The sequence below is a fragment of the Polypterus senegalus genome, chromosome 12 (genome assembly GCF_016835505.1).
Source record: "Polypterus senegalus isolate Bchr_013 chromosome 12, ASM1683550v1, whole genome shotgun sequence".
Taxonomy (NCBI): domain Eukaryota; kingdom Metazoa; phylum Chordata; class Cladistia; order Polypteriformes; family Polypteridae; genus Polypterus; species Polypterus senegalus.
In genome coordinates this window covers 59,823,661-59,849,996 of record NC_053165.1, presented here as the reverse complement: position 1 = coordinate 59,849,996, position 26,336 = coordinate 59,823,661, and the positions used below count along the sequence as shown (strand labels likewise).

General features: G+C 45.5%; 2 protein-coding genes across 9 annotated transcripts in view; one reads left to right on the top strand and one right to left on the bottom strand.

Moving 5' to 3' along the window:
* The window catches only part of pisd (phosphatidylserine decarboxylase), a 30,437-nt gene extending 9,564 nt beyond the window's left edge, over window positions 1-20,873 (top strand). Inside the window, exons 1-8 of one of the 5 annotated variants that reach the window (XM_039771667.1) lie at window positions 5,124-5,277; window positions 9,932-10,360; window positions 12,222-12,387; window positions 14,494-14,730; window positions 15,322-15,451; window positions 15,817-15,966; window positions 18,378-18,538; window positions 20,077-20,873. In XM_039771667.1, the coding sequence (XP_039627601.1) occupies window positions 10,176-10,360; window positions 12,222-12,387; window positions 14,494-14,730; window positions 15,322-15,451; window positions 15,817-15,966; window positions 18,378-18,538; window positions 20,077-20,301 (1,254 nt within the window). In that variant the 5' untranslated portion in view covers window positions 5,124-5,277; window positions 9,932-10,175 and the 3' untranslated portion in view covers window positions 20,302-20,873. The other 4 variants (XM_039771670.1, XM_039771668.1, XM_039771672.1 and 1 more) reach the window with 4 other exon arrangements.
* Window positions 20,874-26,336, bottom strand: part of sfi1 (SFI1 centrin binding protein) — a 31,302-nt gene continuing 25,839 nt past the window's right edge. For 2 of the 4 annotated variants that reach the window (XM_039771666.1, XM_039771662.1), the window contains exons 27-33: window positions 24,335-24,627; window positions 24,032-24,124; window positions 23,583-23,766; window positions 23,374-23,500; window positions 21,820-21,940; window positions 21,611-21,707; window positions 20,874-21,276 (exon numbers count right to left, since the gene is read on the bottom strand). In XM_039771666.1, coding sequence (XP_039627600.1) covers window positions 21,169-21,276; window positions 21,611-21,707; window positions 21,820-21,940; window positions 23,374-23,500; window positions 23,583-23,766; window positions 24,032-24,124; window positions 24,335-24,627 — 1,023 coding nt within the window. In that variant the 3' untranslated portion in view covers window positions 20,874-21,168. The remainder of the gene's footprint in view (window positions 21,277-21,610; window positions 21,708-21,819; window positions 21,941-23,373; window positions 23,501-23,582; window positions 23,767-24,031; window positions 24,125-24,334; window positions 24,628-26,336) is intronic. The other 2 variants (XM_039771663.1, XM_039771664.1) reach the window with 2 other exon arrangements.

Sequence of the window (26,336 nt, the reverse complement as noted above, 5' to 3'; positions counted from 1 at the left end):
TGTTAGGCTATCAGGCTTTCATAGAGCACCACTCAGCCCACCTTCATGTGTTTCTATGTTGTATAGTCAGAATGTGTTTGCCATGAGATATCGTTGAAAGAAATCAGACTTTTTCCACCTTCACCGGAATGCTAGTTTTACTTTTTTATTTTTTAATCTCTCCAGTGTCTCTCAATAGCGACAATACATTGGAAACCTGGGTTTAGTTTAATTCAAAATGTTTACTAGTTAGAGTAAGTTATCCTTATAGAGGCAAGAAGATGTATGAAATTATTGTCCTCGTGAGTGTGCTAGACTTCGGTTTGATGCTCAGACGTGATGGTTAGCAGCACACCTTGGTGTGTAGTAGTGAGTTCGGGTGACATAGTTGAGTGCTGGATTGACAGAATTATCAAGAAGAGAGAACAAGTCATTCTAACGTATTTTTAATGGCGTGCAACCTCCTAGGAATGCTGCATCGTGCAACATTTTTGATGGGAGTCTCGACCTGGTTATGCTACCCATACTGCTCAGCTGGTACACATTCAAACCCCTGCCCAGTGTATTTCATTAATAAAGCTGAAACTGTGTTCTTCTTAGGTACAGGTGCTGTAGGATAAAGTGTACCTCTCAAGTACTTCATGAGCGTTAATCAAAACATGTACTCGTCTGTCTGAGTGGGTAAATGCTGAAAATTTTAATGTGATAACAAATGTTTTCAGACATATAGTGAACGCTACTCAGTAGCCAACAAGGTCTGTCAGGCAAGATCTACTGGTTCAGAGCGACTGTGTCCGAGAAAGCGTAGAGGCCTGTGCTTGACCCGTTATGTCAGTAGTAGAGCTGCCAGTAAGACAACATGGCCAGCAGGCAATACCCACACATGTTGGGATGCTGGAGTTTGAGCCCTGGCAGTCCATGTAACCCCTGCACAACATAATGGTTGTGATTTGTCTGAAATGTCTGTGCTGTTTTTTGTTATTCCTGTAGTTTACTTTTTATGATGCATTTATGCTTCCCATTTCATTTGTCTTCAGCTTCCTAGTTTCTGATGCTGTGCCACAACAGCTTCCACATGTGGTGCAACTGTAGACATTCTGTTTAATGTTCCTGTTCTCTACTTGCCTGTCCATTTTTACAATTTTTGCTGTCCACTGCTTGCTCTCTCCTGTACATTTTAAAAATGGCAACCATTGATTAGGCTAGAGTGCTGTGTTGTGCAGTTTTGTTGATTGATTTGACTTGTGCTGGTGAATCGGACTTCCATGTTATGTTTGGTACAGTATGTTGGTTTTTGGTAGTAGGCATTAAATGTTTCAAATGGTGGTATTTTATGCCTACATATTATATGAAAACTGTAGATCTACATAACGTCTAGTATTGAGGTTAAATTCAATCCAACTTTAACTCGTTTGTGCAAATGGCATGGTGTGTAAATCTTGCTCTACACTCAGAGGATTTTCAGCAAACTGAAGTTGTGGGTTTCTATTCATTTTTGAGAAAAAAGGCCTCATCCTTCCTCCGGGGTAGACCAAGCGTATGCAGCGTTTTTGTGACCGTTGACTATACACCTTGACGCTGACTGTGGCCTGAAAGACTTGTCAGAGAATGTAAACGATTGAGAGGACAGCTTTCACTTGGTTGATTCTCAGTAAAATGTATTTTGCGGTATATGAAAATAATCCATTGTACTGTGGAAGGATTGACTTTAAACATATCTTTGTTTCCAGTACAAGACCCGTGGAATTCATTCTTCACAGAGCCTCTGGAAGCTTTCTTGATCTTGGTATGATGTGATATCACTCATCTATACAGATAAGACACAACTTGACAAAGTTTCTCATCTTTTTATAAAAGTTGGTTGCCTTTATGATTTACAAATTATAATCTCTCTATTGTAATAAAAAATATTGGGACAAGACAAGACTTTTTGGAAGGAAGTCCTGCGAGATGGAGACTTTTACTACCCCCAGAGAGAGAGCATGGCCAGCGGAGTAAAACGTAAGGCTTGTAAACATACCTAAGTTGATAAGTTTGATAAGCCAATAGAGATGAATGGAGAAGAAAAAGAAATACAGAAATAATTGCTTCCTCTGTGCTTTAAAAGCTTATTCTAAAATATTACTGATTAGATCCTGCCATGTTTTGAAAAATATCTGTACAGATCCTCTGAGTATTTGATTTTTTCCAATTTCAAATAGTATAAAACATCGGTTTCCCACTCACTTAAAAGAGGAGAGTTAGGATTCTTCCAGTTTAGCAAAATAAGTCTGCGTGCTAAAAGTGTCGTGAATGCAATCGCACTTTGTTTGTCCTTCTCCACTTTAAACCCATCTGGAAGAACCCCAAACACAGCTTAGGAGGGATTGTGAGAGTTACAACTATTTTCAAACAAGACCGCGGTCATCAGTTGCATTCTGGCACTTACCCTGGACAGACACCAATCCATTAAATGGCTTACTTATGAACACACTCTTACTTACGAAGATCCAATTTAGAATCACCCATTCATCTAAATATGGCAGCTAGAAACAATGAAATCAAATGAATTAATGTGAAAATTGTCAATCGTTTACACAGCAAATTGGTTATATGTGTATCAATATCAATAGACTGTGCTGAAACAGATGTTGGTGATGTTGCGTAAGATGAAAACATAACCCATAGAATATCTACAAACGTTAACACCGTCTGGTCTTCCACCTGCCAAATTACTGTTGAAAGAAGGATGTATTGCAATATTATTGCGTACTTTATGTCTGAGTGATGGGCTATGCAATAGGACAAGATTAGTTGTATTAAAAATTGGTCTAACAATTCTGACGTAAAATTAACAGGTGACAGAAAGGTAATGTAGTAAATATTCTGTGAATAACATTAGACACCAAAGATCTTGATATGCCATTCATGTTCAAACGTTTACAGTTACCCGTTAGAATAGCTTTTGCTATGACAATTAACAAATCACAGGGACAAACATTCGAAAAACTCGGTTTATTTATTGGAAACAAAGAAACGATATTCACTCATGGGCAGTTACACGTTGCGTTGTCATAATGAAACTCCAAGCACAGAATCAAAATTCAATGCAATTTTGAAGAAAAGTTAATTCCAAATATCGTTTTAACTGAAGTTTTAAAGTAAAACTGAAAATAATGCATATGTAACAATTCCCATGAAAATAAAAATCTCTTTAAATTGTATATCTGGTTAACCAAACCCCGGGGGTTGGGGAGCGAAGCAAGCAGGGGGCGGAGCTCCCTAGTTACTTTTAAGATAATAAAGCTGAGAGGTTTACACAAGATACTTTTCCAGTCATCCTTACAACAGTATAAGATGGGTCTCATGGGAGAGAGAGCCTTACTTGGAAGCCTATACCGGATCATTAAGTGGCGTTGTACAGTTACCTCTCAAAGTAACCCGAATACACGTGGGATGTGGGAAATGCACAGAGTGAGCGTACAAACTCCATGCATGGGCTTTTCTGCATGAAATAATTGCTATTTACCTTTTTTATATTACGTTCTACGTAAGATGTGTGGATATTAAACTTCTCTTTTAGATTAGTAAAGATTACTTTTCATTAAACAAGGATACCCTGTCATAACATTCTCAAGCCCATGTAGTCCATTTCGGGGTTAATGGATAGAGTGTGTGTGGTGTCCAACAGTGTACCAAGTGCCAGTCCATCAACACTTGACAAGTATTTAGTGGCAAAAATGTAACCCTTAAAGAAGTGCACTGGAGATGCGTGTAATTTTAAGCACTGCTGCCCATTTTAAGAAAGGTGGCTGTGAAAACACTGAAGGAGCACCTGAATGTGTTGCTGTGCAGGCCAGAATCAAGAGTGTGAAGTGTGTTGGTTTTGGGGGTGGGCTGATTTGTCAACCAGTGAGTAACAACATGCTGCTGGATATCTGTAAGGCCAGAATGACCTGTATTTTGTACTTTGTGTTCTGTCACTGTGCATATTTGGTTTAGGCTCATCACACTGGCCCGCCTGCTTTGTTGATGTTGTCTGTGAAGGTGCTTTACTCCAGGTTCTGTTTTTATAGTAGCCTCGCTTCTGTTTGGCTTAATCTGTATTAACTGCACATGCCTCAGGTTTTTATTTAGTGAGAGCTTATGGTTCACTTTATTAAGTCCCATCAGATCTCCCAGTCTGTCATCCACACTTTTCTTGTAGCCTTGCTGGGGTTAGTGATTTGGTCAAGTCGTCACCTAACCTGAGACTGACAGCTGGGCATTTCTTGTGATTGTGTGGCGCTGTCCTGTTCTGTTGTGTGTTTGGGGACAGAGCCAATTAAACCTTGATCTGTTGGGATTATAATCGAGCTACGTGTAACTGAGGATGTGGGCTGATTGAGGGCTGCTTTCATCAGTCTCTGTTTAAAGTTGCCATCAAGGGCTCAGTTACTTCCTGAAACGGTGAGCCACATAAGCAATCCTAGTACTGCATGTGTTCTCGGGTCAAATGGCATCCATGGTCTGACTCTGATGGAACAAAGATCTATCAAGTGGGTTGGCATTATTTATTTATTTTTGGTGCCTATGTTAACATTTATCAAATCATGTGCCGGGTTCTTCCATGTCACAGGTACTCTGTTAGATGACATGATGGACAGAGTTCACTTTTCTATTCTCACTTTATTAAAACGTACTGCCTTCTTTCCTCCACATAACCTTTCTGAAGTGAAAATTTTCAAGGCTGGTGTATTGATTCACCAGGTGCAAATTGTCTTTGATTTCATTTCAAGAAAATAAATAATCATCTGTAAAAAAAAAAAAAAGTATGTTTTACATTTTGGACACTTTGTCAAGTAGGAGTGGGTCACCCGGCTAGTGTTTACTTCAGAGAGTGTACCCTGCTGCTATTTCTGATTTGGCCTTTATGTCTCTTCACATTCCTTCCTAGCTAGTGGTCGCGTCAAGTTATTGTGTGGGCCCTGTGTCAGCCTGTAGTCTTTTTTTAGGCCCTTTTTCACTCTTGTAGTTTTGTTTGAGGAGTGGAATTTGTGGGTAGGACTTGTTAGATGATCTCTTCCTTCAGGAAGATCCTGCCTTTTAAGTTGTGGGGTGAGAGAACTGGTGAGGCGGAAGAGGCTGGCCTTGCATTTGAACACAGAGATGGGGGTAGGGCCGAGAGAGAGAGAGAGAGAGAGACACAAGCCTTCAGTCAGCTCTGAGCAAAAAGGAAAACTCTGGAAAAGTTTATCATCATTCTAGGAGAGAAGAGCTGAGCTGCGCTGCTCCCGATTTTCCTTTTTTGTGTGAATTTTTATCTTCAAGAATTATCAGGTTAGTAAATTAATATTCTAAATCCATAGGTATTTTGGCTTGTCTTCTTAGCCTCACTGGTTGTTTTATTCAGCTGACTGTTATTTGCTTCCTTGGCTTTGATTTTTTTTTTCATTTGATCTCTCCAGCTTTGTAGTCTGCTGCTTCCCTTGATGTATTTCTTAGTCTTCCAACCTGAAGCAGAACATTCTCTGGTTTGGCTCTTCCTGCTCCCGCTAACTGAGATCCTTTTCCTCGTTCACACGTTTGTCTCTTGTGTTGTGCGTGTGTGCACATGCCGTGTTTATTCTCTATGTACTACTTGAGCACCCCAGGATTGTGTTTCCTACCCCTGGGATTAGTATGTGTTTTGCTTTTACTGGTGTAGTTTTCAGCCAGCTTCACTTTTGGTGGCTTTGTCATTTGAAATGTTGATGATCTCGCCTCGCTACACTTGTATCCAATAATTCATAATTCTTTATTTCTTACCCTTTCTCTTGGTCACTTTTGTTTTTGAGATCTAGAACTGCACATTTGCTAAGAAAGTGCGCGTTGGATTGTGAGAGGTTTACGGCAGCTGCTAGTGGGCTGCAGTGTCTTGAGTGAACGATGTGCCGCCAGAGTGTTCAGTTCCGGCTTGCTCAGAAGTGACGTAGGTAGCGGTGTTATTTCAGCCCACAGGGAAGAGCAAATTAAGCAAAGGCGGAAAGATTGGGAGGGCTTGATGTACCGCATTTACTGCTTAACATGAGGGATCCACCGCTGTTAATCAGCTGGCTCGTATCTCTTGATGTAGAGTAAACATGTTGTATAGTCCTATGGCCTTGCGTGGTGGTAGTGGCTGCCTAGCATTATTATCATGTGTAAATAATATAAAGCCTGACTTTTAATGGGCTGTCTGCTGCACATCTTTCCTTTTTATTGAGTGCTCACAGGTTTAAGCCGTGGCGTAAATCTCCTCCTCTAGGGTTGTGGAGATGTGCCAGGGTGGGCACTATGAACAGGGCTCTACACAATCGCGGGGGAGTTCCTTTTCTTTTGATTGATTGTAGATTCCAAGTTTGTTTTGTTAAGCTTTTTACACAAAGGTAACTGTCTGAGCTGCACAAACAAACTGACGCTTGGAAATTGTCATCTGTTGGTGTTAGCGTTGCATGTTTTCTCAGGCCCACTGTTACTGGTTCATGGCTGGTCTAAAGTGCTCTTAATGTCTTAGTGGCAGTCACACTGTTATTCTCATGTTAGAGCAAAACCTCTCCATAGCGTTTCAGGATGCACGTACAAGTTATTGGAAGAGGAAGAGGAAATGGTGCAGCCTCCTGTCAAAAATGCATTCTGTACATAACGGCGTATTCTGCTTAGTGTAACAGGTTTAAAGGGAAACTTTTTGTACTTTTAAAAATTTTTTTTTTTTATGTCATTAAAATGTATGTTCCGTGTCTGTTTTTTTTTTAATTAACATCATGAAATGAAAGTTGTTGGAAATCCGTGTTTGAGAGCAGTGAATTAAATTAGTCCGTGTATTAAATTTGTGCCCTTCATGTGTTGAGGTGTATGGAGAGCTTCTTGTGGCAGGCAGAGGGAGCAGACCAGGGCAGAGTTTGAGGAGTGGCCAGAGCTTCCTGTGATTCAAATAGCCAATCCCGGTGCCAGTTAGTAGTGTTGTTCTCTAAATGCCGATGATGTCCTCCAGTCAGAAAAGATGATATTAGCCACAGCAACTGCACTAACCCATCTACCAAATGCCCAGAGTCTTCAGGTTGTTAGGCCACAGCATTTTGATAGTCTTTTTCTAGGATGTCCACAGTAAAGCCCAATAAAACATTTTCAAATGGGCTCAAGGCCAAAAGGGCACCCAATAAAATCGAATATGACTAAAGAAAACAGGGTGACTTTACAACCCTGAATGCAACTCTAGACTTTTCAAACTTATTTGACCACTTAGCCCTCTGCCCCTGCTCACTTTATGTCTGGTACGGTTGCTCACTTTCATTGCGTCATTTTGCTTTGTCTACTGGGGTTGTCTCATACGCAGGTAGTCATCCCGTCCAGCAGCTCTAAACAGTGTGCCAGTCTGTCACAGGTCACCGATTTAGAGCCTTCAGTTAACTTAGCATGCAGTTGGAAGGGAAACGGACAAACCTTAACAAAGCCCATAAAGACATGTGAAGGAGCCGCCTCCGCACCGGTGGGGTCAAGACTTGACTGGAAGAGACCGCCGTGAATCTCGGCCTATTTCACTGGGCCTACCATTTTAGAGATGTTTAAAATAATTCCTCAAATGCCTAATATCATGTGGTAAAAGAATGAAAGAACTTAATTAAAATACAATGGTAAAATTACACAATTTGTGTGCAGTGTGTATGTGTTGGGCCTAAAATGTATTCTTTTGATTTTTTTTATATCCATTCTATTGAAGCATGCAACGATTACTTGGAGGCCTTGTGGTGCCCTCAACGCCCCTTAAGGAAGGTGAGCAGAGGCCCATTCACCCATAGTAGAAAAGGTTTCCATTGGTGTGATTGACATATTTGTCAAATATCCTCGGCTGTCAGTACCATCTCATGACTCGAAGACCAGGCATATCTGCTCTTCATGACACTGATCCGTGAATGGACGGTCACCAGAGGGGTTTAAGTTAATAGCTATTGCCGTGAGGTGGCAACCTGTGTGGGTAATAGAAATGGGCATCAAGGATATCTGCCACAAAAAGTCCTATGATTGATGACTTACTTACATCCATTACATGAATTAAAGACCCCTGCCTCTGGTTGGCAGTTGTACCACACAGCATGACAGCTTCTGTTCTGTTGGTATCTTCTGTGACATGCACTTTTGTTTGTCCAGTCTCAGATGCCACACATTGCACTTGGCAATGGTGAACCACAGAAGATGTGACAGGCATCATGAGTAAAGTCCCACCTCTGCAAGCTGTCAGGCCCTTGGTTCTTGGCTTCACCAGCTGACCTGTGTGGAGAGCCATATTGTCCTAGATGGCCTGTAGTGTGATGTCCCAATTTGTTTGAGGTGTTGTTCCTGTGAACTCCCGGGTGTGATAACCTTTTTGCAGACATTGTTGTCAGTGCTTTCCTAGACTGGAGAGATGATCATGGCAGTGGCATATCGCTCTATTGGGAAAGCAGGCAGAACCCATGCAGGATTTACAAACGAGTGCCAGTTAGACTCGGCATTAGCTGTGAAATTAAACTTCCTGTTGTCTCTGCATTGGACTCTGCATATGGCGCGGCAGGTCAGGCCCTGGCTAGACACTGGGAATACTTCACTCCCTCAATAGGGTGTAATGCAGTGGTGCTAGATGAGAAGGTTCAGTTAGTGATCAGTCCCAGTATCTGCAGTGTGTCTGGCTTGGTCACCCCATCTGTCTGTCCCCCCCCCCCCCCATCACTGCCTGCCACAAGAAGCTCTCCATGTCCACATCAACACAGGAAGGGCACTAATTTAATATACAGACTATACTGCAAAAAAGACCCAAAAAAAAAAACGCTGCAGTTTAAACTTAGGCACAGAAATGGACCCAACCCACAAGACATTGCTGGCACTACTTCCTCTTCATCTGAGGAGGACATATGCAGCAGATTTAACCTTTGGTGTAGTACGGGACAGAATGAAATCACAAGTCCAACCTGTCTCCGTTCATTTTGAATGTTGGACTTGCTGAAGACGATGGCTCTGTTTCTCTTATTCCCAGTTAGTCTGCTGGCTGTCGTCTTGTCCTTAGGATGATCTACCAGATCATAATTGCCTGTTTTGGGAATTGAAATTCTTTTCAGGTCGGTCCTTTTTCAATGAAATGCTTAATCCTGTCGTTTTAGTGAGGGATGGACAGATTGGCGGTATGACAGTCTGACTTGTGTAGTGCTCCGTTCACAGAGCAGCACTTGTTACAGTTTGAACAGGCTGGAGGAGTAAACTCTGGCAGGATGACCATTTTAAATAGAGCCTTGATCTGTGAAGTTTACACAGCAAGTGGCCATTTCTCGTAGTGTATGTGTTACTGCTGATAGATTTCACTCCTTTCTGTAGCTCGTGTGTCTTCCTTGGGTTCCTAGAAAACTGGAGCCCAGGCTGGCAACAAGAGGACCGTTTAGTGTGCTCCACGTGGACCAGAGAGTTGGTTCCAAGGTGTCCATAATTTGACTTTTTAGCTCTGAGGCATGCCTCCTCTTCAGTAGTTTGTACTATCAACTACTGGCCTGTCAGGGCCCCGCTCCATTCATCCAGAAGTTCACTTCCGAGTCGCCTGCTGTAGGACTGGCACCGATTAGTGCAGATTAGGGTCACAGGAAAGTGACCTGATACTCCTGTTACCTGTCCGATAGAGAACTCAGGCTAACATGAAGGATTAGTGTGCCTAAATATAGAGCAGGCACACCACCTCGAGAGAGATTAGGGTCATTCATGCTTGATGTCCACCTATGCCCGCCTGTACATGAGTGAGTTTGTGTATCTACTTTACTTGGTCCTCTGTGTGATGAAATCTGTTGCTGATGTCATCTATTTTTTTTTTCTCCCTTCTCAATGTTTGCCTTTATTCACAAATGACTAGCAGTGTTAGATAGTCCTTTTGCCCGCTCGGTGGTATCATGCTCTGGGCGTGTGGAGGACGGGGTTGCCTGGCAATCTTTACCAACCCTATAACAATACATATTTACAGAGCTGCTGTGTCCGCCTCCCTCTTCATCTGCTTGGGCATCAGCTGACACTGTGAGTAACGAGGAGGAAGCAAATTGCCATAGTCAGCAGAAAAGCTCCAGGGAATTGGGAGCGGGGGGCTGACGTCACTTCCAGCGAGCGTGAGGCTGAGCTGCCAGAGGGAAGAACAGGCGAGAGCTCCATCGACTTAATCCGGTGATCATGTGTCAGGCGAGCCTGCAGCGAGCGCCGCTGAACACGAGGAAATGGTGAGATGCCGCAAATCTTTACATAGCCCTCCTACTTGCTACAATCTTCACAAAGTTAAAATTCTTGTGCGCCGGCCTCGCGCAAGCTCCTCTGAACAGCTGGGGGAATGTGAAGAGCAGCGAGAACGCGATGGCTGTGGCCTTGCTGAGGGTTCTGCCTCACGCCGGCAAGCCCGCTTCAGGTACTGTGGATGCAATGTCTCTCTCTCTCCCTCTCCCTCCCTCCCTCTCTCTCTCTCTCTCTCTCTCTTTGTGTCTCTTTCTGCCTTTCGGGTTAGACTGTCACCCCCGCGTTGTATGAAGCCCCCTCCGCTTTGCCTTGTTTGTGTGTTGCTTAAGTAGAAACAGCAAATTAGGGAGGCTGGTAAGAACCAAAAGACCGCATGCGATCACAGTGCTTTCTGAAAACCCTGGGAAATGCTCAGGGAACAGTGCCTGGAAGTGTGTGAGCGCGCGGCGCATCTCCCCGCTTTGCACAGGGTGAGCTGAGATGCAGAGGCACTTTGGTGCACTGATTGGCCAAGCTGTGCCTGCATTGAACAGGAGGGGGAGGGGTGCGGCAAAGGCCAGCGATGCGATGAGATGAGCTTCTCTCTGCTCTCCCAGCACTTTTCCTCCAATGAGCAGGAATAAAAGGCTGGGAGATGAATGGCTGTAGAGCTTCGCCGACATGCACTGGGGAAGGCGACTGCCGTGGTGAGTGACCATGCCGGGCCGGTGTGTGTTTAGGCGGCAGACTGTTGAATGATTGGAGACCTGGCTTGTCCGCCGTGTCCTCTTGTCTTGTATGGGCAGGCATTGTGTTGGAGTTGGAGGGCCTGCTTCACTAAAGTGCACAAGTCCGAGGCAGACCCCTCTCTGAGTGATAGGGGTGACAAGTCCTGTGTAGCATGTGACCCCCAAGCAATGTATAGGTGTCTTGTATTGGTGCACGCCATGCCGACCTATGGGCTGCTGCCCGTGTTTTCCACGGCTGTGGGGGTCATCTGTCATTGTGTTCTTAGTCTTTGTTATCTCGTGCTCTGGTGCACCTTCTGAGAGTCTCTTTCAGGTTCCAAATCGTGTCAGGCCTCTAAACCTGGGATAGATGTCCAAGACCACTTGCACAATACTTAGTCAGGAGTAGGACACAAACAGAATTATTGGGGGTGCCCCTTGGTCTGAGGTGACCTTCCTAGACAGCAGTTGACTGTTTGCATTCATCATCACAGTGAAGTGGATTTTTTAACTTCTAAATGTCCAAAGACCACCATTGACGCTTAAAAAAAAGTGTTACCTGGGAGTCTTCATACTGCATGCTGGTCTTTTTGTTCTTTACTGGGCACGTGACGCTCTTTTCATGCACTCATGAACTTGCCGACTATTTTGACTTTTGTAGAATTGCTGCCCCTCCTAGTCTTCAGTCATTACTGTCACCTGTACTGTAAGGGCCGCAATCCTTACATGCTTGTGCCAGGGGGCATGCGGCACTCTCTGCCATTGCTGCATAATCAGAGCTTGAATTGTATTTGTGGTGCCACGATCTCTACCTGCCTGGCACTCCTGGACTCAGGATGCTGGCACCACGTTGGCCACATTTTTCTGTGTCCTGTCATAAATGTTTGTGTTGTGAGAGAGGAGATGTGGCATCCTGCAGTTTAACAAAAACAACTTGTATGGATGCTCCTTCAATGTGTCCCGACATGGCCAGTGTGGCTCAGCGCACTGCATTACAGCCTGGGTGAAGAAGACGACATGTTTTGGTAGATTTCTGTGACAGGACATAATCCACGAACTGTAAGCTGGCTAACATGATCGTTCATGTGTGCTGTCCATGTTGTTGCTTTTGGGTTGGCATTGCGGGCTGCTGGAAGCTCATGTTTTTTTCCTCCCTGCAGATCTTGAAGTCACAAAGTTGTGTCTCCATCACCCCTACATGGCCTGCAGGGTGAGATGGAGGCCGTTTTTGTGAATTGTGAACGAGTACTGTGAGTGAAACCAAGAAGCTGTAAGCCGAGCTGACCCCTGTCCTTTGTGCATTTCTCCCCCTCTGCTCACCCACAGGTTACATTTTCCACAGCTGGCCCTGCGCCGCAGACTTGGTCAGCTGAGCTGCATGTCCAAACCCGCACTGAAGCTGCGTTCCTGGCCGCTGTCCTTCCTCTACTATTTCCTGCCCTTTGGAGCTCTTAAACCACTTGCCAAGGTGGGATGGAGACCAACTAGTCGGGTAAGGGTCTCCGGGTCGGATCACTACTTTGTAATGAAGGAAGCCTTGCTGGGTTGGGCTGGTGTCGTCGTCTCATTCTGTGCTCAAAATCCCAGAATCCATTGTGTGCCAATGTACTGTATAATCCATGATGCAAAGTACGCTGATTATGTCCTTGTGGCCCAGATTCCACTATGTTTGCTTCATGTCCAATGTGTGTACTTAATGAAGTGTATTAGAGTCCAAGACAGGCTGTTATTCCCAAATCACACAGTGCTAATGCCAATGTGTACAGTCATGCCACGCCTGTGCACAAGTGTTTGGACAGGGACATAGTTGTTATTCTGATGGCTGTGTGCCCATGCTTACTGGTATTGAAGTGAAACAAAGAAGACGGGCTTCTTCTGCAGAATGGTAGAGGAACTGCAACTCCACCCAAAAGTAGTTGGACACTTGGCTGGTTAGCTGTCCCTTGGTGTGTGCCATCCCATCATCATGCCCGGCAGCATCAGTCTGACAAAAGGTGACGGGTGAGTCTTCAGGTGGGGTTTTCTGTTGCTGTTGTCTGAAAAATCGGACATAATCAAAGCGAGTGAGATCAGAAACAGCAAATGGCCTGGTAGAGCAAGGAAGACCACCGCAATTGCTGACGACAGAATACTTATAACAAAAACGTCCAGATTGAGAACGCTGTGCCCAAGACGGCCATCAAGAGGAGATTGCACAGAACTGCTGATGAGCTTCATGAACAGAAATGTTGGGTTAAGGTTTACACGGAAGTACCTTAGAAAGCCTGGGGAGTTCTGGGATAGGTGCCAGATGGAGAAAGAATTTGGATGGGGGGGGTTGGGGCGGCTGCTGCTGCTCGTGATCTCAAGAATGCCACCTTCCCCACCACCACCAGCTTTGTGATCCAGGTTGGGGGTGACGTTATGACTTTGGTACATACATCTGACACTGCTGCCCATCCCCCTTATATTTACTGATGGAGGAGCAGAGACATTGAACAGGGTCCTTCAAAACGCACTGGACAGGTGCTTTGCGCTGCAGCAGGACCAGGCCAGAGCTTTCGGTTACAGCTACGAGAGTTCTTCAAGACCACCACCTGGAATGGCACAGTCAATGCCCACGTGGAATCTGCTTGGGTGTGCATTTCACTTGATGAGGACAAGACCAGAGGACACAGGACAGGCCTGGCAGAGCATCGCCAAAGAAGATGCTCGCCGATGTCAGAGGGTGGTCCACTCGTGGACTGCAGACCGAGTATCATATGAAAGAGTGCAGCTTTATTTAAGATGATGTGAATTTGTCCGGTTACTTTTGGGTCTTTGAAATGGGGGACAGTTCCTCTACCATTCATCTGTTTCATTCACAAGCCCCTCGATTTAACACTGCACTTGAGCTTGTGTCCTTTGTGTCATTTCAATGCCAGTATGTCCAGGTAGAGCCACACTAGTGATAGTAGTGTCCCTGTCCCCATGTGGCCACTGACATCTCTGAATGCATTGCCCAGCGTTTCTGCCTTTTGGTAAAGGCACAGGTACACAGGGCTGCTGTTTGGTTTCTCCTCCTCCTAACTTAATGTGTTTATTCAATTCACTTTATTTTGCTGGACCTGCTTATTCTCACACAGGGCCAAGCCAAGTAAATCCACTTCCTTAGCTCCCCCCCAGGCCTGACTTTAATGATAACATGTGCCCCCTTCTGTAGTTTAAATACTTACTGCTCATTTAGACATCCATTTAGAAAACCAAAGAACTGCCCCCCCACCCCAAGGTAGTGTGCCACGTGCCTCAGCTCTCTTGCTGGCGCATTTGCTCAGGGTGAGCCCTGGCCATGTGTGTTGATTTTCCACAGGGGGGAAAAATGGCCATCTGGAGGTCCCCACAGTGTAGCACCTGCTGTGTCAAAGTGGGCAAAAAGGAGCACAGACAGACAAACAGTGGGCAACCTTGCATCAGATGGCCATGGCAGTGCTGTCACCTGCTGCATGGCTTTCTGCCAGTGCTGCCCCCCTTGTCTGCTCACCATGTTTGTTTATTTGTTCTCTCCTGCTATTTCAGATGGGTGCCCTTCTCCAGCCTGCCAGGCGTTTTGCCTGACTCAATGTCTTTTTGATCATTCCAGGTGGCTCTCTATAAGTCCATCCCAACACGCCTGCTGTCCAGAGCATGGGGGCGACTTAACCAGGTTGAACTGCCCATGTGGCTGAGGAAGCCCGTCTATAGCCTCTACATCTGGACGTTTGGGGTCAACATGAAGGAAGCAGCTGTGGAAGACCTGCAGCACTACCGCAACCTCAGCGAGTTTTTCCGGAGAAAGTTGAAACCCCAAGCACGGCCCGTCTGCAACTCTCACTGTGTGGTAGGTGGCGAGTGCTCTTGAGTTTGTCTGCCCAGAGGAGGCCACCTTGCAGTGATCTGGTCAGATTAGGCTACCAGTGTTGGCTCCACTGGGCTGCCTGATGCGCCGCTCAGTGGCTGCCTGAAGCCTGCCAGCCCTGCGTCTGTCACCCTGCCTTAAACGTTCTTTTGTATTCTGGGTGGTGGCGCCAGGGTCGACGGTATTTGTGAAAGCTGCCAGAACAGGTGTCCCCAAATGAATGTAAAGTGGGGGTTACTGGCTCATTTGAGACATTTTGTGCACCCCTTTACTGCAGTAACCCCCTACCTCCTATGCTGAGAAACCCATGCTTGCTACTTGGCAGAATGTAACAAGAGAACAATACTGTCTTGTGGATTGTAAAGTAGATCCCACGAGTGTTGACAGTATGCCACCAGTGCTTTAACCCAAAATGGCTTATGAATTTCAAATGAAGTGCCGTTTCTGTTCTTCTGTGGTGCGAGCCTTGCCACTCGTACGTGGCACACTTCCTGCAGCACCTTTGCTTAATGTGGTTTATTCCTCTGATACTTTGTGTTTGCCTCTAACTGATTTCTTCTCGTGTTGTTACAGATCAGTCCCTCAGATGGTAAAATTTTGCACTTCGGCCGAGTAAAAAACTGTGAAGTTGAACAGGTGAAAGGGGTCACATATTCCTTAGAGACATTCCTGGGTCCGCAGACGTGGACAGATATCAGCAAAGGTGAGGCCTTATAGTCCTGTCTGCCATTAAACATGGCAGAGTCACTCGCTTTATTTCACTGTCTGTCATAAACAAACTGCTTGATGGGGAGGGGGAAATCCCACTGATCCACTCATGCAAAAGACCACTGGCTGGCCAGTAATGAGGGAATGAAACTCCAGGGGTAAAAAAAACAATTCATCTGGTCATGTTGTCATTGTCCACTTGCTTGTGTGGTTGCCTCTCCTCTGTGCTGCTTTCATCACAGCTGGCCAGTTAGGACCGCCATCGCTAAGCTCATCTGTAATCAAGCAAACAGCCCGCCGCCTAATACCAAAGCAGCTTTCCATTTTTTCTGACTTTGTCATTTTTGCCACCTGCTGCAGGAGAGGACGACGCAGGCTCATTCCAGGATCTCCTAGTAACTAAAGATGGGAACCAGCTCTTCCACTGCATCATCTATTTGGCGCCGGGTGATTACCACTGCTTTCACTCCCCCACGGACTGGCGCGTGGCCCATCGCAGACATTTTCCTGGTGAGACGGTGTTCCTGGCTTTCATAGAACCGCACACGAGACTCGCAATAAACACTTCATTCACATAATGCGGAGTGCTAGTTACTGAAGCCACTGGCTTACAAGTTAACAATTGCCCCCTCAGTATTTAACTCAAAATCAAATCAAGCCCCCCCCATCATTAATTGAAAGTAAATCGTAAAAGGTTTACACAATCTAAGGTGGAAACAACTTCTCTCCTAACATATAGGAGTCCATTGTAGTTGCACAGTTTATGGCTGCTAGAGTGTGGGGTCCTCAGTTTGCACTTAACTGAAGACATTGTCTGTACGCACAGCGCATTCCGGCTCATCACCTTGGCCCTCTTACCAGCCCCCTTGAGGTAGATGGACTTTTTGATGTTTGCCTTTTTTATTTTTTAAATTTCCTTTCATTTTCTGTTAAGTTGTTGTTTGGTGTAATTTGAGTATGGCATGGTGGGTCAAGTCACTGGAGGGATCCTGGGAAAAAGCATTGTGGTTGAAACAGATTTGTATAGCCAGGCACATAGTGGGGGGTCGAAATATGAATGGGCACGTGTTTTACAAGCAATGCTTGAATTGATCAGCTGATGTTCTGTCCAAGTGATTAGATGGTTTGTCTGCAGAAAGGCCGAGCTCCAGGATTGACTTCTGTCAGACTCTGCTTTTCTTTGCATTACGGTAATGTAAATTGTTGTGGAGGTGCGTCTCTGGGTTAAGTCATACGGCACTTGAGGCCACACGGGGGGTTGTTCTGGTGCTGCAAGACAGCTTGAAAAGAGGAGCCGAGAAGAACGATGGGGTCCTCACACTGAGTGAGTGGAGGAGTGGCATTGTGGAAGGTAGTGGCCTACAGGTGACTGGGAGGAGACCACCTCAGGAAATGCACATCTTCTGCTGAAATTCAAAGAGGGTCTGCCGTTCAGACCTTTCATGTTCTCCTTGAATGAGAAAGGATAGTCCAATGTGAGGGGTCATGGTGAGACTGGCCTTGCTGCAACACGCGTGATAGCTCACAATGCTGGCCAGGTGTATCAACAGAGGGGTCTACTTGGTAAATGTCTAAGGGCAATTTTTGTTTATTCTGTGGGCAGACATTATGTTGTTTGAGGTTTTCTTAATGCCATCTGTGTATTTATAAGGGGTACACATCTACATATGCAAGGTGGGATTCAAAAATGCTTGGAATCGGTCAGTAGCAGGCTGTAGCTCTTCAATACATGGCCTGGTATCGTATGCCCACAGTCGGCTAACTGGCATCATGTCAAGCTGATCGAGTGAGTGTTTCTGTAGTCGATTCTGGAATTGTAAAGAAATCGCCTAAGACATGTGCTGCGACGTTACACTGAAGAATGGAGGCAAAACATGGGGGGGGTAAGGACCTTAACAGGCAGAGCTGTAGCGCCTCCAGGGCTGGGTCTGTCAACCTCTTGTTGTTTTTGTGCCTCCTGACTTGTATTGCCACTTGAGGGGAGGATTTTGAAGTGCACTGAAAGGCAATTCCTGAATGTCTTGTAATAAAGGTTGTGTTTTTTCTTTCTCTACATTTCTGTGTATCTTTGGGTTCCATTTTGTTTTTCTTGGTCTTTTGTTTCATTTGTTTTAGTTGCTGGTGTCTGAACAATAAACAGATGCTGCTTTATTTTGTTTACTTATTTTAACGTTAAAGGTAATGTGGGTAACACGGGCGACATGACGCTTATACACAATTGGTTAAGTAACTTAGTGTAAAAATTAAGGGAAAAAAATGGAGTCTGTCGCCGAGGCTGGTGGTCCGTGGGTCCCACCTTGCCGCCTTTCAGGGGCCAGCGATAAGAGTTTGTGTTGTCACTGTCACTGCCACTGCTGCTGGACGGCCTACGTGAGGGAGGGCTGTGTGTGTCAAACAATGCCAAGGTCACACGTGCCCATTGGTCAGCTCAGGGTCGGCAGGTGTCCCAGATGTGTTACATAAGAGGCCACTAAGAGTCGCGCTAATCCGATCACACGCACTAATTAGATGGCTTTCTGCTGCAAAAGCTGCTTAACACTCCATGAATTAGTTCCTTCAGGATTAAAGGGGAAAACTGAGTGTAAACGAGTCAATTTAACAACTGTACCCCTACAGCTCCAGTTTGGGGGCAGGTCCCTAAAGTGATAGCGGCTAATTGTAGTCACCAAGCGGCGACGTAACGCATGTGTTTGCATAACTTCTGCCTGAAAGAGTGCGGCATGTAAACACAAACCATGCTATGCTGCAGCCACTCACTGGCCTGACACACGTGCACCTTTTGGCGGGACAGGCAGGGGATTGTGACCACGTCTGCTCTCTCTCGTTAGTGGAGCTGCAGCTTGGGGCAAAGCCACCATCCCAGAATGGAAAGCAACACTCTGCTATGTGCTGAAATCTTCATCCTATTCTCTTCTCCACAGGCTCCCTTATGTCTGTCAACCCTGGTGTAGCTCGCTGGATCAAAGAGCTGTTCTGCCATAATGAGCGGGTGGTCCTCAGTGGAGAATGGGTCCACGGCTTCTTCTCCCTCACAGCAGTTGGAGCAACGAATGTTGGATCTATTCGGATATACTTTGACAGGGTGAGTGGTGCTGCAGCCTTCATTTTTTTCATCTGTCATAACTAACAAATGATACAAGAAATTCTCATTAAATGGTGACGTTGATGTCTGAATGGTGTTGTGATGTGCACTCATTGAGCTGCAGCTCTTTTAGTTTACAAAGGTAGGCATCTGAGAGCAAATAGAGGAGCGGGACCTGAAAACAAAGCTGCCACGTTTGGCGAGGTAAGACCAGTAGCCACAGGGCTTGCTTTAATGAAGTCACGTGTTGGGCTCTTCCAGCCTCAATCACCACATTCAGATTGATTGAGGAAATTCTAACAAAATGTCTCCAGAAACTTACTGGCACCACACTGCGGTGTCCACACATCCACTCAGTCTTGTGTTTAGCAGGAGTAGCACAGCCCCCAACCCTGGCACTGGACACTAATGTGTACCGCCATTCATTCCGAGTCTGGTGACAGTCACAGCTTGTGCATCTCGCTCTCCTCATGTTTGTGTTAAGAACAAGACAGGACGCGTCACTGTCACAAGGGACAGGCACAACGGCTATGAAAAAGGGGGGGGGGTGGTGGTTTGGGGACCTTTAGCCTGCTACCAGAGACACCATCTTTGTAAGAGAGAAGCAACAAGGAGAGTTGCCCTTGTTACCTACTGGTTTGTACAGGTGAGGATACACTGATAACATATAAAGACAGCTGCACCTCTCAAAGAAAGGGTCTGTGACAAATGGTAGTGTGCTGAAAAAAGTGCAACTTCCAAAAATCTTAAAGTGGCCTTGTATAATGCGCCATCTGGATTTTAGGGTTCCACAATAGGTGGGCATATCAGAAACAGATGCTGTTGGTCTGTGCTCTCTGTCACAGTCCAATAAACGACTCATCTGAATGTGATATTTAAAATCCCATTTTGGATTTGGTCACTGGTGAGGTGGCTCTCTTGACTCTCTCTCTCTCGGTGATGCTGGCTGCCAGCCCAGGACCCCTGAGGCAGTTGAGCAAGGGAGACTTCACTCGAGTGAAGCTGGATCAGTGGTCACTTTGAGACCCTGACCTTCGCCTTGGGGTTCTACAGTGTGAATGAGCAAGGAGATGAAACTGTAGGACAATGACCGAGCTAAGAGAAGTTGGTCCCTCTTCTTTGGCACTGACCTCGGCATGCTGTGTTGATTTCATCCGTGTAAGACAGAATATAGGTGGGGGACTGTGGCCAGCCTAACAAGTGAAACCACATGTCCACAAGTCTGTAATTAAGGGGGTTTAACAAAGAGCACGTACTGATAGTAATGACAAGTCTGAACGTTGGTTGTGTCATTTCAGTTCCATTCAGACGAGCTCAATTTTTAGAAAGAGGACCATTTAAAAATATATATAAAAGGACAATGGGCTGCATTTCTAATTCCGTTCCTGAACTCCAAGTCGACAGCTGCCAAGCAGCAGACCACAGTTCCTGCTCTGACCTTGTGCCTGTCTCACATTTCTGTCTCGTTCCCACTGGTTTTGTTGGTAGCCTGTTGAGGGCTGAGTGTTAAAAGTTGACGCCTACCTTGTCTCCTCCAGGATCTGCGCACAAACAGCCCTCGCTACTGCAAAGGCTCCTACAATGACTTCAGCTACATCTCCAGCACCAATAAAGAAGGGGTCTGCATGCGAAAGGGGGAGCACCTGGGTGAGTTCAACCTCGGCTCCACCATCGTCCTCGTATTTGAGGCGCCTAAAGACTTTACATTTAACCTTAAGGCAGGACAGAAGATCCGTTTTGGAGAGGCTCTTGGGACGATGTGAGCTGAGTGCTCAGATGGACATGTGGACTGACCACCACCAGCAGCACACAGAGAGGAGCGAGCGCCCAGAACACAAAGATGCACTGTGGGGTGGGATTGGGGGTCGGGTGGGGGGGGCTGATGGCTTGTCACTACCATGTTATTGCAGATACTGTAAGCACCTTTAACAGCAGTATTTAGGGACCAGTTGATGCTGGCTTAATTGGAACTCGGTTCCTACCATGCAGTGCCAACCGTTTTTACAGCGCAGTCTCATTGGGGCATTGGGTTTTCAATTTTTGGATTAACAATAAAGATGCCTACAGTATACTTGAGCTTTTGCCATCTTGATGTAACTCGGCACCGAGTCATACCTGGATGGATGACTGAACCTGGCCGGACTCCAGGCAGTGCTTTCTCACAGCGGGTCGTCCTGCACAGGGGGCAGGATACTCTGAATAATGTAAGCTGAATAATTCTGATGGGGAAGGCAACTCTGTTAACACTGAATGAGCTAAACTGTATTTTTATATGTGAAAAAAAAGTCATTTAACACTGCATACATTTGAAATAATAAAAGTCCTTTACAGAAAACCTGAATGAGTACTTTTATTAGAGTGAACATCTGGGGGCCACACCAGCAGCACATAGACCTCGTCAAACATCTGCATCGGTCAACTGACATTTCTGCACCTTACAAGAGCTTGACAAATTTTTTAGGAAAACAAAGTGGGATGTCAAACCCCAATAGCACATTCCTGGTAGGCTTCCACATTAGCACTGCCCCAAAACACAAGCAAATGGTTTTGGTCTTGCCACCATGTACGGTCAAGTGCTGGTAAGAAGTGAAATGAGAACACTGGACTCACTGCACACCAGAGGTCTTCTCTTACACCTTCAGTACCATGTGGATTTCTCGCAGTCGTGTCGCATGACGCTCAAGCTTGTGTTTTTCCTTTTGAAGTTTCTCCGCCAGGGCTGCTGCCTTTCTGTCTAGCTGTACACAAAACAGAAGAATGAGGCAGGTAGTGAGCTGAGGGTGGACATGGTGTACAGAACAGCTGAGAGGCACTCTAGCTGTTGGGTTTGGCCATTCCCAGTCACAGACTTTGCTTTTAAAACAGAAATTTACAAAGTAGCTTTAAAAACCAACCCGTGCAATTGGGGTCAACTGCTAAAACACTTCTTCTGCGTTTTTAATTGCTCTTATCAAACAAAGTCTACCTGGCGTGACTAACCCAAGCTGCTTCCGGCCAGTAGGGGACATCAACATGATCCAGACCACCATAAAATGCAGGTGGCATTGTGATCGGACCCCAAGAACCTCTTACCTCCATCAGCTCGTGCTGGTCTTGCATGAAGCCCTTTGTGGTGCTGGAGTTCATTTCCAGCCAGCCCCTCAGCACCTTGGCTTGTCTGCGCCAGGCCCTGCATGGGATGATGATGATGTGTGTTACTGCTTGGTTAAGAGAAACAACCCCTGAAAGTGCTTCACCAGCACAGTGACATTAGAGCAAGATAAGCACAAACGCTGGCTTACCGGAGAGTCTCCTTTTCATCATGGAAGCGGCGCAGCGTGAGGCATATCTGCTCCAGCTCCTGCCGCAACTGCTGTTCCTCCACATCACCGCTGCAGTGCTTCACATTGGGGTCCAGGGCTGCTGGTGACACTCACGAATATCAGACTGCTCTGGCAGTTCACATAGTTGGCTACATTTTTAGTAGTAAAAACAGTCTGCATCCCACCTTTCAAGATACTATGCTTTATATGAATGTCTGTGAAGCAGCGCCAGGTGGCCCGTGTACCCACACTGCCTCGGCTTTGGGCTAGTGTGTCCGGCTGTGCACCAACATGGGTGTACGATTGCACAACAGTGACACTACCAAAGGGGTTGGGGGGTTGGGGTTTGGAATGGTGGTGACAGCAGAACTGGTAAAGCTCCGGATACACCAGAACAATGACTGCCTGCCCCAATGGATCTTAAGGTAAGGATCGGCACAGGGAGGACACAAAGTACCAAACACACGCTCTCCTGGACTCCTCTCGCCACCAGTGTATGCGCACGCCTATCTGGAGGCTACCTAGGGGCCTGACCCTTGTGTGCATTTTCTTCTACGCTGTAGACTTCCATACTGTGTATGAAACAATAAAAGACTACTACAAGACACTTCCAGCCCTGTGCCAGGCTGGTATTGGGTACTCTACTCACTGGCGATGGCTAACACTTAATAAAATCCCAAAGAGGGCACAGTAGGGGGTTCACCTTCATTTAGGGTGCAGCAAAAATCAGCAGCAGTTACAGTAAAACCAGTGGTATAAATAAGCAGAGATCCGGGCCTCAGGGTGATGCCTATGCCTATGCCTTGTCTGCCTCGCGGCCCGACCTACAGGAAGGCCACAGTAGCTATGGGTTTTCACTACTAAACATTCTTTTGTCCCATTTTTTCCTTGCCCACTTAGGCCATCAAGCTCAACACCACTGATGCTAAACTAAAGGCACTGTAGGATGCCCTTTCATTATACCAACAGCTATTCATCCACAAAAATAAAAGTATTGGCCTGAAAAGACAGACAGCAATTCCTTGCATTAACATTTCCACCCATCCAGGGTCCTTGTCGAACAGCTGGTGTCTGTCTATCTACCAGTCCATTACTGGGCACACTGGCTCACCTTGAACGTGTAGAGTCACCATTTAACCGAAAATTCACGTCCTTGGGATGTACAAGAGAGGCAGCGTCTGGGTCAGGATATGAGCTGTGAGGCAGTGCTGCCAGCTACTGTGCTATCTTCAAACTCAACTTATTAAATTACTACTTCCAAAGTCCAATGGAAAAGCAAAGCAAACGGGGCTGAAGTAGTCAGAAGAAGTGCTACATTTAGGGGATGGCTTCAAAGCAACAAAGTACCGAATTATTTAAGAATGAATACAGGGGAAGATATGGAAACCTGCTTGTGTAATGCTGGACAGATCACCGTGATGGTCAGAGCATCATGTAGCAAGTTAGTGCGAATAAAGCGATCACTGAACCAGCAGGAAGTAGACAGGAGTGCTCAATGCCCCAAATAAAACCAAGGCAGCCCTGTAGCACTACCTCTAGTACCTGTGTGGTCCAGACAGAAATCAGTAGAGACGTCACTAGCAGAAGGCAACACCGATGTGCAGATTGAAAGCTGAACATCCACAGGCTGTTTGCTGAAATCTTGTTGTGGGCTTGAGGGCTGTTTTAAAAAAAAAAAAAAAAATTTACAGTACAGGATCAACAGGGTGTCAGTTCGAGGACACACGTTCACATATCCTTACAGGCTTGAGTGTCATGAAGGACGATGGAGGCAGCAGTACATCTTCATCGGCTTTGGGGGTCGTCTGAGGCATAGCTTGTAGTAGTGCAACTGGGTTAGTGGGAATCGGGCTGATCCTCTGTGGTGGGCTTCTGTGCTCTGAGCTTTCCCAGTGGTCTGGTTGAGCTTTCAGTGGTGCACTGGGCCTGAAGCAGGAATGAAGGGGTGGGGAAGGAGTTAAGTACAGTAGAAACAAGTGAGAAAGGGCAGAGATACAATGAAATAAAATGACGAATGGCACCCGTCTGTTTGAGCCACCCCATCAATAACCTGGATGTCTTTCCAAGTGTTTGATTAAGTTGCTTTCACCCTCTCCCACTATTCTAATGTCTGACAGAAAACATAACCCCCCACCCTACCCAATAGGCAGAATCAGTCTTGAAGGCTGGGTAAAAACTGAGCTGGACATACCTGTCATGACCTGATGATGCATTTTCAGCCTTCAGTGAATGCAGAAGGAAGTCAGGTCTCCGTGGTTGCAGCCTGGCTGGTCTTAGAATGAGCCTGATAAACAGAATCCCCTGGTCAATTTAGGATGTTAGCCACTGATGTCACACAGCACATGAATGCTCAAAGGAAACCCAAGCCTGCCAACTCGATGCAATACAAGTGGCTGCTAAGTGCACCTACTGGGACAAATCTGCAAAGAAGCAGTTTCTGCTGCAAGAGACCAAGAAGCCTCGGCTTAAAAGTGTAACACATGTTAATACTCACTTCTCACTTTGGTCCTCATGTCCCATGATGGCAGGGTGGTTCTCAGATTTTGTGGGGTGACCAAATGAATTTTGGTTTCTTTTGTTGTAGTCGAAAAGCAACCCAACCTCCACGCCACTCTTTGTGGAGCTACAGTTGTCCCCGTCCCCATCCCTCTCCAAAGACGGAAGGTCAAAGGTCACAGTTTTCTTTGGGGTACAAGCGACTGCATGGACCTTTTCTCTGCGGTTGAATGTTTGCCATTTCCACTTCATTGCACAGCGGTGGACAATGCCGTGTAGGCTAAAAGCACTCTGAGGTAGAGAAAACAAAAAATATGACAGAAAATGAATCCGCAGCACTCATTCTAACTTGCTGATGCTTTGGGGGGTTAAAGACTACCATTAGGCATAGGGGTTGGTATATATGTTAATAAACAGAATGTTTTCAGCAGGCCTCCAGACTTAAAGGATTTAGAAAGTCATTGCAATACATCTTCAGCACATTTAATAAAAAAAAAAAAAAAAAAAAAAGATTAATAGGTCACGGATTTAACTGGCAGCTTAACTTCAGACTGGCGTTCAGCTTGCCAGCGGGTCACCCATGTGTATTTCAAATTGTGGCAGCACATGCACACTGCACTCATGCCCTGTAGACACATTGTTCATAAGCTCCTACATCTGCCTAGTAGTCAAAATTTTAGAAAGGTTGCCTACACAGCACTAGAGGTGCACACAGGTAGTCAAATGCATGGATACTGGAGGGTCAGCATTCCGATACTGAATACACGGTTACATGTATTGCACTGTGGGAATTCAGGGAGAAATCAGGAGCACAAGAAAGAAAACAAAATACAATGTCAAAAGGACAAAATCAGGTCTGGCAATATTTTGACACAGAAAGCAACACTGTTGTTGGGGGCAAAATTTATAAATGTCAAACTTTCACACAACAGTTCAACCAACATAATGATGAATCGCATGACACTGAAAATCCTGCAAAGCTAGTCAGCCCAAAGACAGAAGAATACAAGGGAACTTCACCAACTGTGTTCAGTACTCCAGCTCAAAAATGCAATTCAATATAGGCCAAAAAAAAAAAAAAAAATCAAATCAGAAATGATCACAGAAATGTCGCCAAGGAGCATGCATCTCATGAGTGTAATGGAAGGTAAGGGCTTTAGAAAACTAATAAGTTATGTCACCTGGAAAATCCTTCATTAAGAGGATAGAACAGCAATACAAAGAATCTGCTACAGCCACACCAATGAAGCTCCAAACAACAATCAGGAGTCAGCAGTTAAGAGGGTTGCTGCTAACCTCAGTTTCACTAGTCCAACATCAATGGTAAACATTCAATTGGGCTTTTGTAGCTTTTTAAGATCCATTGCTTAATTTACTTTTCCAGGACTTGCATTTCAACAAGAACGAGACATTTGCTTTACCCATCTTGCATAATCTAATTTAATACAGCAGAAAAATCCTGATGCTCTTCCAAAAAGGCTCAACGGATTATTAGTTATTGTAGGCCAAGTCGTATTAGGAATACTAGACATTACCTTTCAGTTAACTTTGTATTTAGATACAGAGCAGACAGAACAGAAAACCCTTTAACGTGGTGGGGCAGGGGGTGTGGAATTTGTCTCTCTTATCACTGTATTATTATTTTTTTTTTTGTTAATGAATTCCTATACTTTTACTGCTACTTGAATACCAAAATTAGTTACAATGAACATCCCTACACAGCACCACAAAATGTTTCTTTAAAGCAGCATTACGGAAGGAAAGTGGGCCATTTCACCTCATAGCCATAGGCGACAGAGAACAACAATACAACTTAATTTTGTACAGCGCTCTTCATGGAGTGTGCTCTTGAATATCCAAGGGAGCAAGATGATGAGCCAAACCTTGAAGTGTCAGCACTGCCCCAGTCAAGCACATGGAGCATAGGGATTGAGAACAAAGCACACAATTTTATGCCACAGCAGACAGAGGGTCATCTTTTATTTTGTTAAGTGAATGCT